At 33.0% G+C, this 14,295-nt stretch overlaps 6 protein-coding genes across 6 annotated transcripts; 1 reads left to right on the top strand and 5 right to left on the bottom strand.

Moving 5' to 3' along the window:
• Nucleotides 1-876: 876 nt before the first annotated feature.
• srx-16 (G-protein coupled receptors family 1 profile domain-containing protein) lies at nt 877-1,917 on the top strand (the record flags this gene model as incomplete). The annotated part of the gene is made up of 4 exons (NM_072362.2): nt 877-915; nt 963-1,123; nt 1,209-1,802; nt 1,851-1,917. 4 exons carry the CDS (start codon nt 877-879, stop codon nt 1,915-1,917), a joined length of 861 nt encoding a protein of 286 aa, NP_504763.2.
• Nucleotides 1,918-2,199: 282 nt separating this feature from the next.
• sre-12 (Serpentine receptor class epsilon-12) lies at nt 2,200-3,649 on the bottom strand. Its single transcript, NM_072363.2, has 6 exons — nt 3,540-3,649; nt 3,289-3,446; nt 3,007-3,228; nt 2,856-2,914; nt 2,671-2,808; nt 2,200-2,625 (listed from the first exon to the last, which is right to left on the bottom strand). Exons 1-6 carry the CDS (start codon nt 3,644-3,646, stop codon nt 2,284-2,286), a joined length of 1,026 nt encoding a protein of 341 aa, NP_504764.1. The 5' UTR covers nt 3,647-3,649; the 3' UTR covers nt 2,200-2,283.
• A 1,471-nt stretch (nt 3,650-5,120) lies between these two features.
• Nucleotides 5,121-6,699, bottom strand: nhr-161 (Nuclear Hormone Receptor family). Its single transcript, NM_072364.6, has 5 exons — nt 6,622-6,699; nt 6,444-6,577; nt 6,183-6,238; nt 5,468-6,127; nt 5,121-5,278 (listed from the first exon to the last, which is right to left on the bottom strand). Exons 1-5 carry the CDS (start codon nt 6,681-6,683, stop codon nt 5,177-5,179), a joined length of 1,014 nt encoding a protein of 337 aa, NP_504765.2. The 5' UTR covers nt 6,684-6,699; the 3' UTR covers nt 5,121-5,176.
• A 1,201-nt stretch (nt 6,700-7,900) lies between these two features.
• Nucleotides 7,901-10,573, bottom strand: nhr-163 (Nuclear receptor domain-containing protein; the record flags this gene model as incomplete). The annotated part of the gene is made up of 5 exons (NM_072365.2): nt 7,901-8,188; nt 8,233-8,746; nt 8,793-8,869; nt 9,017-9,159; nt 10,479-10,573. 5 exons carry the CDS (start codon nt 10,571-10,573, stop codon nt 7,941-7,943), a joined length of 1,077 nt encoding a protein of 358 aa, NP_504766.1. The 3' UTR covers nt 7,901-7,940.
• An 88-nt stretch (nt 10,574-10,661) lies between these two features.
• On the bottom strand, nt 10,662-12,303 carry nhr-139 (Nuclear receptor domain-containing protein). The gene is made up of 5 exons (NM_072366.7): nt 12,224-12,303; nt 12,017-12,159; nt 11,893-11,969; nt 11,332-11,842; nt 10,662-10,957 (listed from the first exon to the last, which is right to left on the bottom strand). Exons 1-5 carry the CDS (start codon nt 12,283-12,285, stop codon nt 10,710-10,712), a joined length of 1,041 nt encoding a protein of 346 aa, NP_504767.1. The 5' UTR covers nt 12,286-12,303; the 3' UTR covers nt 10,662-10,709.
• Nucleotides 12,304-12,393: 90 nt separating this feature from the next.
• Nucleotides 12,394-14,206, bottom strand: nhr-140 (Nuclear Hormone Receptor family). The gene is made up of 5 exons (NM_072367.4): nt 14,120-14,206; nt 13,926-14,068; nt 13,619-13,695; nt 13,061-13,571; nt 12,394-12,742 (listed from the first exon to the last, which is right to left on the bottom strand). The coding sequence occupies exons 1-5, from the start codon at nt 14,179-14,181 to the stop codon at nt 12,495-12,497; spliced, it is 1,041 nt and encodes a 346-aa protein (NP_504768.1). The 5' UTR covers nt 14,182-14,206; the 3' UTR covers nt 12,394-12,494.
• Between the last annotated feature and the right edge of the window lie 89 nt (nt 14,207-14,295).

The following is a 14,295-nucleotide window of genomic DNA, read 5'->3' on the forward strand; positions in this document are numbered from 1 at the left end:
TTCTTCACAGTCACTTCGATATCAATTTGAATGAAATTAAAAGTCTGGTTAAAATTTTGCCTTTATGATTTCATTATTCAATAAAAATTGTCTTACGGGAAAGTAGAGTTGAGACATAATTTAATAACAAAAAAATACAGCTTCTTTGACTCAATGATCAAATCCTTATTTGATTTGAAATTACGTCCACCGAATAAAAACTATTTGAAAACAAGAATTGGTTAAGGCCAGCTTGTTTAAATCAATACTCCCGGTCAAAATAAAAGTTATAAAGCCTTTTTTGATTTGATGATGGTTCGATGTTTTCAGTTATTCAATTTATAATTAAAACTATAAATTATTTTTAAGAAACTTCAAGAGAATGAATTAAGTTTATACCAAAGCTCTCCTGATGGGAGCGCCAGAATCTATTCCCAAAAACATGAAGAGCACAATGGGACTTTTTTCTAAAGCAGAATTCCAAAGAATGTTTCACACCAACGTTGCACGAAATTCATATTCAATTCATATAGAATGTGCCGTTAATTTTACTGTCTGAAACGGTAGTTGGCTTAAAATTTACAAATTCCACATTTGGCCGTAACCTTTTTCGCAACGAGCTTGTTCAAAAACCATTTCAAAAATATGGTATTAACAACCAAACTTATTATATTTATCATTAATATCAGCCGTCGTCATTAATCCATAATTCATTACAATTTTCAATTATCTCACCGTTGTTTTTGTGTTTCTATTCCAGCAAAACTAATTCATTCCGCTCTCAATCGTATCCAGTTATTTGTTCTTTCAGACATAGTTGACTTATTTCTTCCTGCTTCCAATTCGTTCTAACTTGAGCTGCGGCGAGTTCATTTAAAATTTTAACAAATATTAGTTATGCAGGAACATTTCATTGTGGCTATCATAACTTTTTTAGTAAGTTAAACTTGTCTATAATTTTTTATTTACTTTGGAATTCACAGGTGACATCTTTGGGAACAGTAGCGAATCTCGCAGTATTTGTTGCTGCCCGAAGAATAAGCTCTATGAATAGTTCATTTGGTGTTATCACAAAAAATCAAGCAATTTGTAATACAATTATGTGTTTAATCTTCTTGATTTATATACTGCCATTACAAATTTTGTAAGTAAAACATTTTTGAATAAATTTTTTGGCACTAAATTTTTTAAACATGAATATTAATATTTCCAATTCAATTTCTTTTCAGTCCCGTAAAAATTTTTGTAAGATATTCGCATTGTGTTGGAACGGCAGCAATGGCAGTCTACGAAATATCAAATCTTTCTCACTTTTTGATTGCTTTTAATCGATTTTGTGCAGTATTCCTGCCTTCGTATTATGAGAGAGTGTTTAGCCCGTTTGGTACAAAAGTTATGACATATATAATTTGGGTGGTTTCAACAATCTGGTGTGTGGTATTATATGAAATTGTTGCCTGTCATTTTAAATATGATGATGCTTCTTGGTCACTTGCATTTTTACCATCAAAAAAATGTACGCGGTTAACATGGTACTCTGATTTTACATTCAATACTTCACTGGTTGTTATGACTCTTTGCACTAACTTGATAACAGCAATACAAGCTGGAAGAAAAAGCAGAATGCTCATGAATGCTGCTGGAATTCGAATGTCAAAACGACAGAGACAAAGAGAATTAAATTTCATAAAGCAAACATTTTTTCAAGGAACAACTATTTTCACTGGACAAGTTACATATTACATCATAGCACCATTGCTATCCAACTCTATTATAATTTTCATCGTTGGAACTTTATGGGCATTCATGCATGCAGTCGAAGGGTGAGATTATCTTTTTTTTTAATTTTTAACTTATTTTCAAAATTTCAGAGGAATAATTTTAGCATCTAATCAAGAAATGAGAAATACGTATAGGAAAAAGAAACGTGAGTTTTAGTGAAAGATAAACATAATTTTTTGGAATAATTTCAGAATCTACTACAACTTCTGTCTTTGTGTCAAGCGTGTCTGTGGGTTGACGTGGAAATCCTTGGGTTTTGAGATTTTTTAAACGTTGACTGTAAATGGTTATTTGTTCAGTTTTTAATAAATTATTGAAACATTTTCAAGAACTTCGAATTAAAAAATCATTTTACCTCGCAGCATGTGATTCTTCTGTAGATGATTTACCATAAAAATGTGTTTACATCGCTGGTGATGTCTCATGATTTCGAACTTCTCATTAAATACAACTTTATTATAACAAACTAACTAGTAAGAGGTAATACCTATTTATAAACATCTTCATATTCATGACTTCATTTCACGCATTTTCCCAGGAATCTTGTAGTTGATCGAAATATCTATTCATAGAAACGCTTCCGCGCATGTCTCCTCCAAATGTATCTCTCAATGGTTCCAGATTGACTTTTCCAGTTCTCAAGCAACCTATCCGGATCCTGAACGTGTTTGTCTGAACCTTCCATTTGTGACAGAAACACGTCATGATCTGTGGAATAGCGAAACTGTAGAAAAATATACTCGCGTCAAGAGCCAGAGAACAAATTGCTTGGCGTTCGGGCGAGATGTCGAAGCTTGAAAAGAGGACGCTAATGACAAGACAAACATTCATAAACCCCATGTACAAAATGATAAAGTTTAACATCTGAAATGTGAGTCTGGTGAAATGTGCAGAAAATTTAGGCCTTACATGTAACGATTTTATGTTTTCAGAAATTTGAAATCGTTTTGCCAATGAGTACTTTCCACCTCGTTGGAATCGAATTGAAACGTTGCTGTGACACTCTTCGTACTTTTTCAAGTTCCACGTTCGAAGAAACTGATTAGTCTGAAAATATTTGATATAGGTTTGAAACTGAAGCATTGTAAACTGACTAATAAAGCAAACAAATTTAAGATCATCAAAAATGCAACCACAAATATTGTATTGTTTTCTGAAATAATGAGAATTTTATTTAAGAAGTTGACTATAAAAATATGTTAAAAATACGTTTTTTTAAGCCATTCTATAATTAATAAAACGTACTATTCTGCAAAAGGATTGCGCCGATAATACCAATAAAATTCAAGAGAAAAACCAGAGCATATGAAATGTAAGCTCGACTATTTGCTTCATAGTCTTTCAGGTACCGGGTGGCAAAACAACGTTCCAGAATTGAAAACGGCAGTGAGCACATTGCAGCTACAATACAATACACCGAAAAAGTCATAGCGCCGTTAAAAACAACGTTTGAACCAATATCAAAATCTGAATTTTTTATTACACAGAAACTTTTTCTTGCATTTTTGTTCCATGAGATCAACATACCGTCCGTAAAACCAAGTAAAGAATGAAGACGCATTACTATAATTGCAAGGTTGTCAAAGAAATGAATAACATATTGTGTTCCAGAGACCAAAGTAAAGTTGAAATGAAACTGTTGAGCTGAGAATAACACCCATATATAAAACATCATGTTTATTGTACTGAAAAGATAATTGCGGATAGTTTGATTAACCATTTACCCATAGTAACACTACAGTTATATTATTGTTTTTAAACTACAAAAAAATCCTTACTCAGCAACGTAGAACGCAGTTTCTCCATAAAGAAAATTTCTCATATGTGGGTAGAAATGATCATTGACTTGAAAATGTGACAAATTGAAGTAATGGAGGAGCAGCATTGACAATGTGAATTATAGCTAACTCTGAATAAAAACAAATTAACAAAGAAATCAGTGACTAAAAAGAAGTAAAGGAAATGAGAAATGTTTTACCAAAAGATTAGAGCTAGAACCTGTGAGAACATGTCTACAAACTAGAGATAGGTGCACGTGTATCCATAAAACTTGTTTTTATGTGAAAAGTCAGTTTGTTTTTTTTTAATGTGAATAGATATAAGATGAGTGAGTTAATTGAATGAAAAATATATCTTCCGTCTTCGAAATAAGTTTCGTTTGACGACGAGGGAACTCGGATGAGGAAAAAAATATCAGACAGGGGGATCGTAGTAATCCAATGCTTGGGTGGTGTCTCATTTAGTCCACGGGAATTCTATAAGCAGAAGTAGCCATTTTCTATTTTAAAGTTATTTTTTAAAGGTCTTTTGAGTGATTTTTTTTCAAAACTGTCAAAATTGAATTAAAGTATTATAATTCAACTTCTCGGTTTATGGCGAGGTTTTTTTTTTAAACAGTTCACATTTTGAGAATAACGAGAATTGCTCATTTCTAAAAAAGGAGTTTTCAAAAAACATTTAGTTTACTGATGTTTCAAACATATTTGAGGAATAGTAGGAAATTTGAAAACAATGTGTTTGAAATTAAAAAAAAAACGATATTCAAAAAAAGAAGTCAGAATACCAGAAGCGGAACGAAAAAATTCAATGAAGCGAGCTTTTTCATTTTTCTTTATTCCAGATGTCTCATACATCAGAAACTGCAATATGTTTCAGTCTACACAATATGAGGTGCTACAAAAAGCTAAAACTAAATTTTTGGTTGATCTACGTGTGTGGGAAATTATTTTCCGTATTATTCCCACAGAAGTCACAGAAAAAACATCGCGCTTGCGCACAGTTTCCCATATTCTCAGCAAAAATTATACAACAAATACGTGCTGAAGGAAATGAGGATTTTGATGTTGAACTAATCCGAGAGTGAAAAATAGCACATGTTGATATCATAAATACAAAATCAGATTTTTATAGAATATCCATTAGGTCCAAAATTATTAATCTCATAAAAGGGAGAAGAGGAAAAAGGTATCGATTTCGGAAAATCTGCAAGTTCTCAGAACAGCATTTTTAAATCCTATTGTATTACAATTTGATAGATCAATGTATTTGACTTTTAAGAAACAAGAGATTTGTAATTATTATAACAGAAAAATTTTCCTGTATTCAAAAATGGAGCAGAAGTAATACTGTCATTGACCATTGAAAAATTCTGATTTCGCCAAATTAGATATTTTGTGAACACTGCAAAATTATTAATTTTTGGAACTACAATTAATCAGGTTTATTTTAAGATAAAGTTTCAAAAAACGTCTTACAGGACACTTCTATTTAAAAAAAAAGTGTAAGTATGTTCAAAAGTTGAACTTTCGAAACTTCTGCAACATGCCCTGAATTCTTTCAATAAAAAAATCAACATTTTGTTTAATTTTCAAAAAAGTTTTATTTTGGTTAAACATTATACGTTTTAAAATTATCTTTAAATTCTTTGTGTCATGACCATCCGCCGAAAGTCGTCGTCAACTGTCACATTATAAACACCACACATGTGGACCTCCTCTTGAAACCATTGATCTGCTTTCTGAAATATTGTTCAGTGAACTTGACACTTGACAATTTCTGTCAATTTTTGATCAGTCAGAAGGATTACTGATGTTTTGCAATGAATCGTGAGTTGAGTTTTGAAAAAAAAAACAACTATCTTCAAATTAAATTTTCAATTTTTTCCAGATTAAAAATTCCGCTCATTTCAAAACCTTTCATTACTCACCTCCATTAAGAGCAGCGCTTCTATAACTTTCAAAATCCTCTCCGGGTCTGAATTCTTTTCCAAATAATATCCTTTCAATTCCATTTGAATAACTTTTCTAAATCTATGACACATTTCCACACATTCATCTGATATATTTGTATATCCTGGATCCATGAGCATTAGAGCCAACAATGCCATATGCTCCATCTGATCGAATTTTAACTCAAAAAGTGGATAGGCAACGTGAGAATAATATGAGTTCCAATACGGTTCGAATATCCGTAATACCTCTGTATCTTTCATTCGTAGGCCCGTCATGCAATCCTTATAAAATTTTGAGATCTGTTGTGCTGGTTTTCCATTTGGAGCGAAAAATGTGTGAACATCTGATTTTTGCAAAGCAGTGATTGCCGATTCAAATAATGTCCACTTTGGGTAAAAATTTGAAAATAGATTGAATTTGTCAATATCATCCAAAACCTTAAGCTCCAGAAATGTTCTCTCCAAAAGGTTCCATACTATCCGCGAGTCAATAATTGCAATACTTGAGTACTCGTAAAAATTTACTTTTTTCGCTGGGCTGGTTTTGTGAACAATTTTTCTTTCTTTTGTAAGCCATCGATAATTTTCAAGAGCTGTGAAGATACGATCATTGTTTCGCAGAGGAATGCTGGTAGTCTAAAAAATTCCAATCGAGTTCCAGCCTTATAAGGGAAAATAGAGAAATACTCACTTCTAATCCACTCACGCTTAATCGACAAGGATTGTTGTCTCGCTTTTGTTGAACTTCTGAAAACCCAATCATTTTAGTTTAAAAAATCAGAAGTTTTTCACAATATTAAAGTTACATTTTTCGTGGCAACATTTGGTAAATTTTTATTGTTTGAAAATTTATCAATACTAGTTAATTTTTTTTAGAGAGCAATTACAATAAAATTGTAACTGAATCACCTTGTTACACTTTGATCTGCTGAAATTCTTAATTTAAACTCACTTGAAATCATCATTCCAGCTTTCAGGCACAGTTTCATTCTGCAATATCTACAAGGAACACGATCAGTTTCACAATTGCACTCTGTCAGTTGCTTGGGCGAATTTACATATCTTCGGAAAAATGCTGCACATGCCCTGAATACCCAATTCTTTATTGTGTTAAAAAATGGTGTAACTACCTGCACGATGGACAACCGAAATGGTATTCAGTCGATGGACCGTCACAAATCTTGCACAGCATTGCATAAAAAATATTACTGAAAAAAAGTGATTTTTGTGTGTGGGCGGACATAAATCACGTTCTCTGATTTAATTTTGAGAACTTGGTGGGTTGTTGGAGGTAATTGCAAAGATCAAAGAAGTACAGTAGACCAAAATTTGAAACCGCACGTACGTACATGCATGTTTTCATGATTAATGATATCAAATAAAGACCAATAATTGCAAATGGTTAAACACTTTTTGATGCGACCACAATGAAACAAAATAAAAAATCGCAGCGGAAAAAAATCCATTCGTGATTAATTAATCAAATTTCGGTTTCAAAGCAACGAACATAATGGGATGTGAACTTTTGAATTAAACATATCCATTAAAGATGGTGAGAAGAGAATGAATGAAAGGACTAGGAGATGTAATGGAGAGATAGACTAGAGAGAGTGCGTGTGGTAAATAGTATTAGACGGGTAAAGAAGGTAGACTATAAAGTACACAACAGTAACAAAAATGAGCATTGAACAAATTGACCGTTTTGATGAGAATAGTCACAAAATGGTTTTGAATGATAACAAATTTCTGTTTTGAAACATTTTTTCTGTTCTTATTGTGTTTCTTTAAACGATTTAGCAACACTTGGTTTGTGTTTTGAACGCGATTTGTGGTTTGGTTCGCCTAATTTTGCTTATTTGCGCATTATGTTGTTTTCCCTTCTGGGGTTGGTTGTACTTACCTCAGCTGTCGGTAATCAAACATTTCACAACTAGCAGACCATAAATGTTGAGTTTTTGACCTTTGAAATTTACGACAGTTCAGGTGACGTCTTTTCCCGCTCGGTCTCCAGAGATTGCGGGATTTTTGACTTACAAAAATGCGACACATAAAGAAGAAAATTCTAAAATATAATTTTTGAACGTTTTTATAAATATTTTTTATTCATTTTTCAATAATTCTTTTCTATTTTGAAAAACACGGCGAATAAATTTTTTTGTTAAATTAGTTCACGATTTCCATTAGTTTCTATATACATTTTTAAAATCTTGAATAAAAGCTATTAGGCTTGAACTGAAAACAAACCAGTAAAAATTATCTAATTGCAGTCTTCAGTAGTCTGTCTCTGTTACTTATACTTTGAAAAGCTGCACGGAAAATAGTATTGTCTCGTAAGTGATCAGACCCCAAAATCTTTGGAGTCCTAAACTTTGAAAGGTTGAATATTTATATGCTACTGACATATGCTACTTGAGACAGCAATAACTTTATTAAGATAAAATACATGTATTTAATGTTTAATACCTAGATATATTTGTACGTAATTTTCATCCATTATCATTTTATGAGACCCGCACATCCAAAATTGATAGTGTAGCTTTTCCTCATGTTTATCCAACAATCGAAGAGTTTCCATTATATCAGCTAGACGAACTTCTGAGCAATTGTTATTCGATTGATAACTGTTCAATTCCCGTAGTATTACTTTTCGAATATTTGTACACAAGTTCACGCCATCGTCACTAATATCTGAGTACGCTGAAATTATTAATTAAATTTCAATTCATGAAAAATACACCCACCGCCGTCAAACAACAGTAGAAGAAATATAGCCATATATTCCACTTTGTCGTAGTTCATTTTATAAACTGGTTCAGCAAAATCTGCGTAATAGTAGTCCCAAAATGGAGAAAATACTTTGACAGTCTCCACATCAGAAATTTTATTTCCTTTTTGCATTGAACTTCCATAAAAGTAAGCACACTTTTGGTAGTATGCATTTGACCCGATGTAATTTTTAAATTGTTCATACTGAGCTGAGTAGTCTATTGCCGGTTCCATGAGAAGTTGCCATTTGATATAAAAGTTTGAAATCATTGAGTTTTTGTCTTCTTTACTCAATCGAGATACATCCGAGAATATTGACTCTCCGAGTTTCCATAACAAATTTGTATTAAAATTAACCATTTTAGTGATTTGTGTAAGATTATAATCGAAATAATCATCACCGCGTAATTCTTTTCGTCTTTGGTCAAAATCTACCCACTTCGCGACCGCACGATACATGTTGTTACACGATTTTGGGATGATACTATTCTGAAAAAGGGATTGCATGTGATAATTTTAGCTTTTCCAAACTTACTGAAAGTTTTGAGATCATTATAGTGGTACCCGGAAACGTATTTAAAATTTTGTTTTTTTCACGTGGTGGTTGAACTTCTGAAAAAGCTTTATCGTGTTTTAAGTTTAAAAAAATTTACTTTAGAACAGTAAAATCTTCGAGGCTACACCAAGTCAATGCATTTTTTCAGAAAATTCGCAATAATTTTTTTTAATCGAGAAGTTAAGAAAACAGAAGGAACTTACGTGTTTTACACATTCCTATTTTCATACATTTTAACATCCGACAATATCTACATGGATGTGAAGAAATAAGTCTTTGATCGCATGTGCAACTTATTTCTTGTTTTGTAGAATGTACATATCTTCGGAAAAATGCTGCACATGCTCTGTAATCATTAACTATATATAAAAAAATAGTGTGGGTCTGTCCATAGTTTGTAGTCTATGTAGTCTTTGTAGTCTGTGACGTCACACCTAAATGCCACTGAAAATTGTGGGCGGGGTCCTGCGCCCTTCGTGTCGAGACCCATCATGGTGAGACCCATCGTGTCGAGACCCCTAATTTTTGGCGGGAATTCAAATTTTTTGTGAAAATATTTGGCGGGAATTCAAATTTTTTGTGAAAAATTTTGGCGGGAATTCAAATTTTTTGTGAAAAATTTTGGCGGGAATTCAAATTTTTTGTGAAAAATTTTGGCGGGAATTCAATTTTTCAGTGAAAAATTTTGGCGGGAATTCAAATTTTTTGTGAAAATTTTTGGCAGGAATTCAAATTTTTTGTGAACAATTTTGGCGGGAATTCAAATTTTTTGTGAAAAATATTTTGGCGGGAATTCAAATTTTTAGTGAAAAATATTTTGGCGGGAAATTCAAATTTTTAGTGAAAAAATTTTGGCGGCAAATTCAAATTTTCTGTGAAAAATATTTTGGCGGGAAATTCAAATTTTCTGAGAAAAAATTTTGGCGGGAAATTAAAATTTTCTGAGAAAAATATTTTGGCGGAGAAAGTTCGACAAAATTCTGGAATGTTCCAGAACTTTCTAGAAACCTCGAGAAAACTCTGGAATGTTCCAGAACATTCTGGAAAATTCGAGAAAATTCTGGAATGTTCTAGAACCTTATGGAAAATTCGAGAAAATTCTGGAATGTTCCAGAACTTTCTAGAAAATTCAAGAATTTTCTGAAATTTTCCAGAACTTTCTGAAAAAAATTGAGAAAATTCTGAAAATTTCAATTTCGTGGAAAAATTCAGAAAAATTCCGCAAAGTTCTAGAACCTTTCAGAAAGTTCAAAAAAACTTCAAGTTTTGATACTCCTGGAATATTCTGAAGTTTCAAAAATTAAAAAAAAGATCAAAAATTGTTAGAATTTCCAGTAAAACGCTCGCCAAAATCTTTCGGAGAGGACCGGAAAAGGGTCATATGATTTTAAGAACGTGTTGAAAATTATACGTTCAAGTAATTTAGAAATAGCTCCATGAAACTTGAGGTTTTAGAGTTGTAATTGCTTAAAGCTTAGTTATATAATATTTATGTTGCTCGAAAACTTCCGGAAAACAGAGAAAAAAGCTTCCATCTGCAGAGAAAGGCTCAGAAATTTCAGAATTTGATTTTAGTTTTGAGAACGCCAGTCGGAGCACGCGCTTCAGCGCGTGCGAACGGCTGGTTAATATATAATAAAAAATCATTCCAGCTGTAAACTTTACCTGCAGCAACTGCCACCATAATGTGGCTCCGATCCGTCAGCTCCGCACACTAGACATAACATTCGTCTAATAATAAAAACTGAAACTGCAAACATTATTAAAGTTTATAGTTTTAGATAACAAAGAAAATATTTCAAAGGGTCATTTGGAACCCCAAATAATCATTTAATAAATATGAAAATTTTTTTCAAAGTGGTTTATTAAAGCAGTAAAAAAAATAACCGTATTCAATTAAATTTTCTTGATCTGAAATATTTTCTTATGATCTTCATCGATTTCGAGGTTATGAAATTCACAGAGAACGGACTCCTCTTGCAGTTTTCCTTCGGCTTTCTCCAAGAGTCTCACAGTATCAACAGTTTCAGCCAATCGATATCGTGAGCAATTTTTATCAGATTGATATCCTTGCAATTCCCGTAAGATCACTTTTCGAATGTTTTGACATAATTTCACGCCATCATCACTGATATTCATATATGCTAAAAAAATAAATTGAATATTAAAGTTGGAGTAGCGCCAGTGAGGAATTTGTTCAATCCCACTTCCATTATACCAAAATGAGCAAATATCATAGTAAAACTTTTCAAAATTTTTTTAGTTTTTCAACTGTTTTTTGAAACAGTGGTAATTACTAGTCGTGCGTTTTGCAACTTTTTTGTAAGTCGCCGATCGAAAAAATATTTTATATCAATAAAAAGTTTACAAAAAGGTTTTGAAAAGTTTTACTATAGTATTTTGTCGTATTACCACCGTAGGGATAATTTTTTGCATTTTCCCCACTGGTGCTACTCCACCTTTAATAATCTGCTAACGTAAGAAAAAAAATATATTTAACATCAACTGTTTTCCTTACCACTATCAAAGAGAAGGAGTAGAAATATTGCCATGTACTCAATTTTATCAAACTTCTTCAAAAAGATGGGATGAGCTATTTCTGAATAATGCCAATCCCAAAATTTCGAGAATATTTTAATTGTGTCCTCATCGTCAAGTCGCTTTTCTTCTGGCATAGAACTTCCATAAAAATGAGCACATTTTTTGTAATACTCTATTGATCCTATAAAACTTTGGAATTGTTCTTGATTCAGCGAATAGTCAATTGCACACTCCATTATAATCCACTTTGGAAAGAAATTTGCAATCATTGAATCTTTGTCAAAGCTGTTAAACTTTGAAACATCCGAAAATATGACTTCCCCGAGATCCCATAGCAATTTTGAATCCATTTTTGACAACTTGGTGACTTGTGTGAGATTGTGATCAAAAAAATTTTCACCACGAAGCTGTTTTCTCGTTTGGTCGAGATCCACCCAATTGGCAACAGTTCGCAATATATTATCACATGATTTTGGAATTACACTGGTCTGAAAGTTGTTCTTTAGACAGGAATTTATTGATCAACTTGAGTACTCACTGGTAGAGTTGAGATCACTGGCAAATATCCTGGATAGTAGCCTCGAACTTTGTTCTTTTCTCGGTTTCCTTGAACTTCTGAAAGATATTCATAATTTTTTTTTCTTAACTGCATAGAAACCTACTGCACATAGTCATCCCAGTGGCAATGCATTTTTCCATCCGACAATGTCTACATGGATGTGAAGATGGAAGTCTATGCAGACATGTGCATTCAATAACCAGTTTCTGAGAATGCACATATCTCCGGAAAAATGCAGCACAAGCTCTGAAACAGATTAATTTTATGACCTATGAACGCGTCTGCCGGGAAGTCTCCAAAAATTACCAACCTGCAACTTTCTCCTCCAAAATGCGCCTCAGCTCCGTTAGCTCCACACACTTTGCATTGCATTCGCTTGAAACCTGGACTGAAATTAATGGAATGAGTGCTAATCATCAGCTGTCGAAAAGGCAATTTATATAGGGAAACCCCGTATGATGAAAAAAAAATCAAAAGTCAAAAAAAAGTGCAATTTTATTCCATTGGTTTTCAGAAAGAGCAGAGTGGCTTTGACAGACTTCCTGGTTTTTATACAGAGATCATAATTCCCTTCTTGAAAATTAAAGCTTTTTAATATGCATAATAGTTTTGAAATCCTCGTCTAAAGAAATATCAATCACATCACAAATGACAATTTCTTCTTGCAATCGTTTCTCTCCTCGTTCAAAAAGCGAGAGTTTTGAGATCACATCCATAAATCTCATTTCAGAGCAATTATTGTCCATTTGATATCCTTTCAGCTCACGTAGAATCACTTTTTGCAAGTTACGACACAGCTTTGCAGCTTCTTCACTAATGTTTAAATAGGCTGAAAATTTACATAATGAGTTCGTTGAACTTTTGATATTAGGAAAAGAGAAATTGCATATCAGATCAATTGGATCGCAAAACGGGTTGTTCCCCGTTATGTTATCAGTACTAATTTTCATTATCGACATATAAAATCTTTGATCTCTGAGGGTCAACTGTCGCAAATTTTTGAAGGGTTCAAGAAAACAACTTTGAGACCAAAACAGTTATGAATGGGCCACGAAAGCAGACAAACATTTTTTGGGCCTATTTTGGGCCCTTGTTGTTCGAAAGAGGGAATTTTTTTCAGCTTTACTAGACTAGGCTCTGTACTCACCATCATCAAAAAGGATTAATAAAAACAAAGCCATAAACTCGACTTTATCACACTTCTCCTGATGTATAGGCTCTGCGATTTCTATATAAAACCTGGTCCAATATGGACGAAAAATTTGGATTATTTTATCATCATCCAGTCGTTTTTCTTTTGGCATTGATGATCCGTAAAACACCAGTAGCATATTATCCAACCCGTCTGTTTCGATCATTTTCCAATGGTGCTCATAATTCTTACAATATTCTATGGCAGCCTCCATAAGCATCCATCGTGGGAAAAAGTTGCAGAGGAGGGCATCTTTATCATCCGAGTTCAAGAGTCCAATTTCAGAAAATATTGATTCGGCAAGATCCCAAAAAATAGTAGTGTCTTGTCTGACCCTATTTGAGAATTGAGTGAAATTTAAATTATACATAGATCCCCCATACAAATCTCTCCGTTTTTTATCCAAATCTGGCCAATTCTTCACAGTACACGTAAGTTTTGAGCAAGACCTTGGAATGATATTGCACTGAAAAAATATCACTAAAATTATTAACAATTCTGAAAAATACTTACCGATAATAATGAGATATTGGTAATTGCACATGGCAAGAACACATATTCTTTGTTCTTTTGTCTGGTTGCTTGAACTTCTGAACGAGAAATTCTTATTTCCAACTCAGAAAATTAATGAAATCAAAGTTTAATCAAACGTCATAAGGAATAGTTGTAAAACCAAATGAAAGATGCTAGGCTTTTTTTCAACTAGTTTATTTTTCCAAGAGGTGTTATATATTGCCTTGTGAATTTCAAAAAAAATTATATGAGAAATTAATGAATTCGTGACTACGCATGTGTGCAGAATTAAACTTTAAAAACTCACTGCATTTTGCCATTCCAACTTCAACACATTTTAGCATTCGACAGTATCTACAAGGTCCAGATGAATCGAATTTCTGAGAGCATGTACATTCAATCTGTGGCTTTTTTGAATTTACATATCGTCGGAAGAATGCAGCGCATGCTCTGAAATTTTTACTTTTTTTAAAATTAACATCAACATGTTACAACAATTACCTGCAAGAAAGTCCACCGAAATGGGATTCTGAACTCTTGGCACCGCACACTCCGCAGCTCATTTACCGCATTCAGCTGTTGAATATTCTGAAGACGAATGAAATTATATAGGGAAATTGAAAAATCAGGTGGGGTGGAATAGAATTAGGGTTAGATTTTGGAGAGACCTCGTGACG

Source organism: Caenorhabditis elegans, chromosome V (genome assembly GCF_000002985.6).
Source record: "Caenorhabditis elegans chromosome V".
NCBI lineage: Eukaryota > Metazoa > Nematoda > Chromadorea > Rhabditida > Rhabditidae > Caenorhabditis > Caenorhabditis elegans.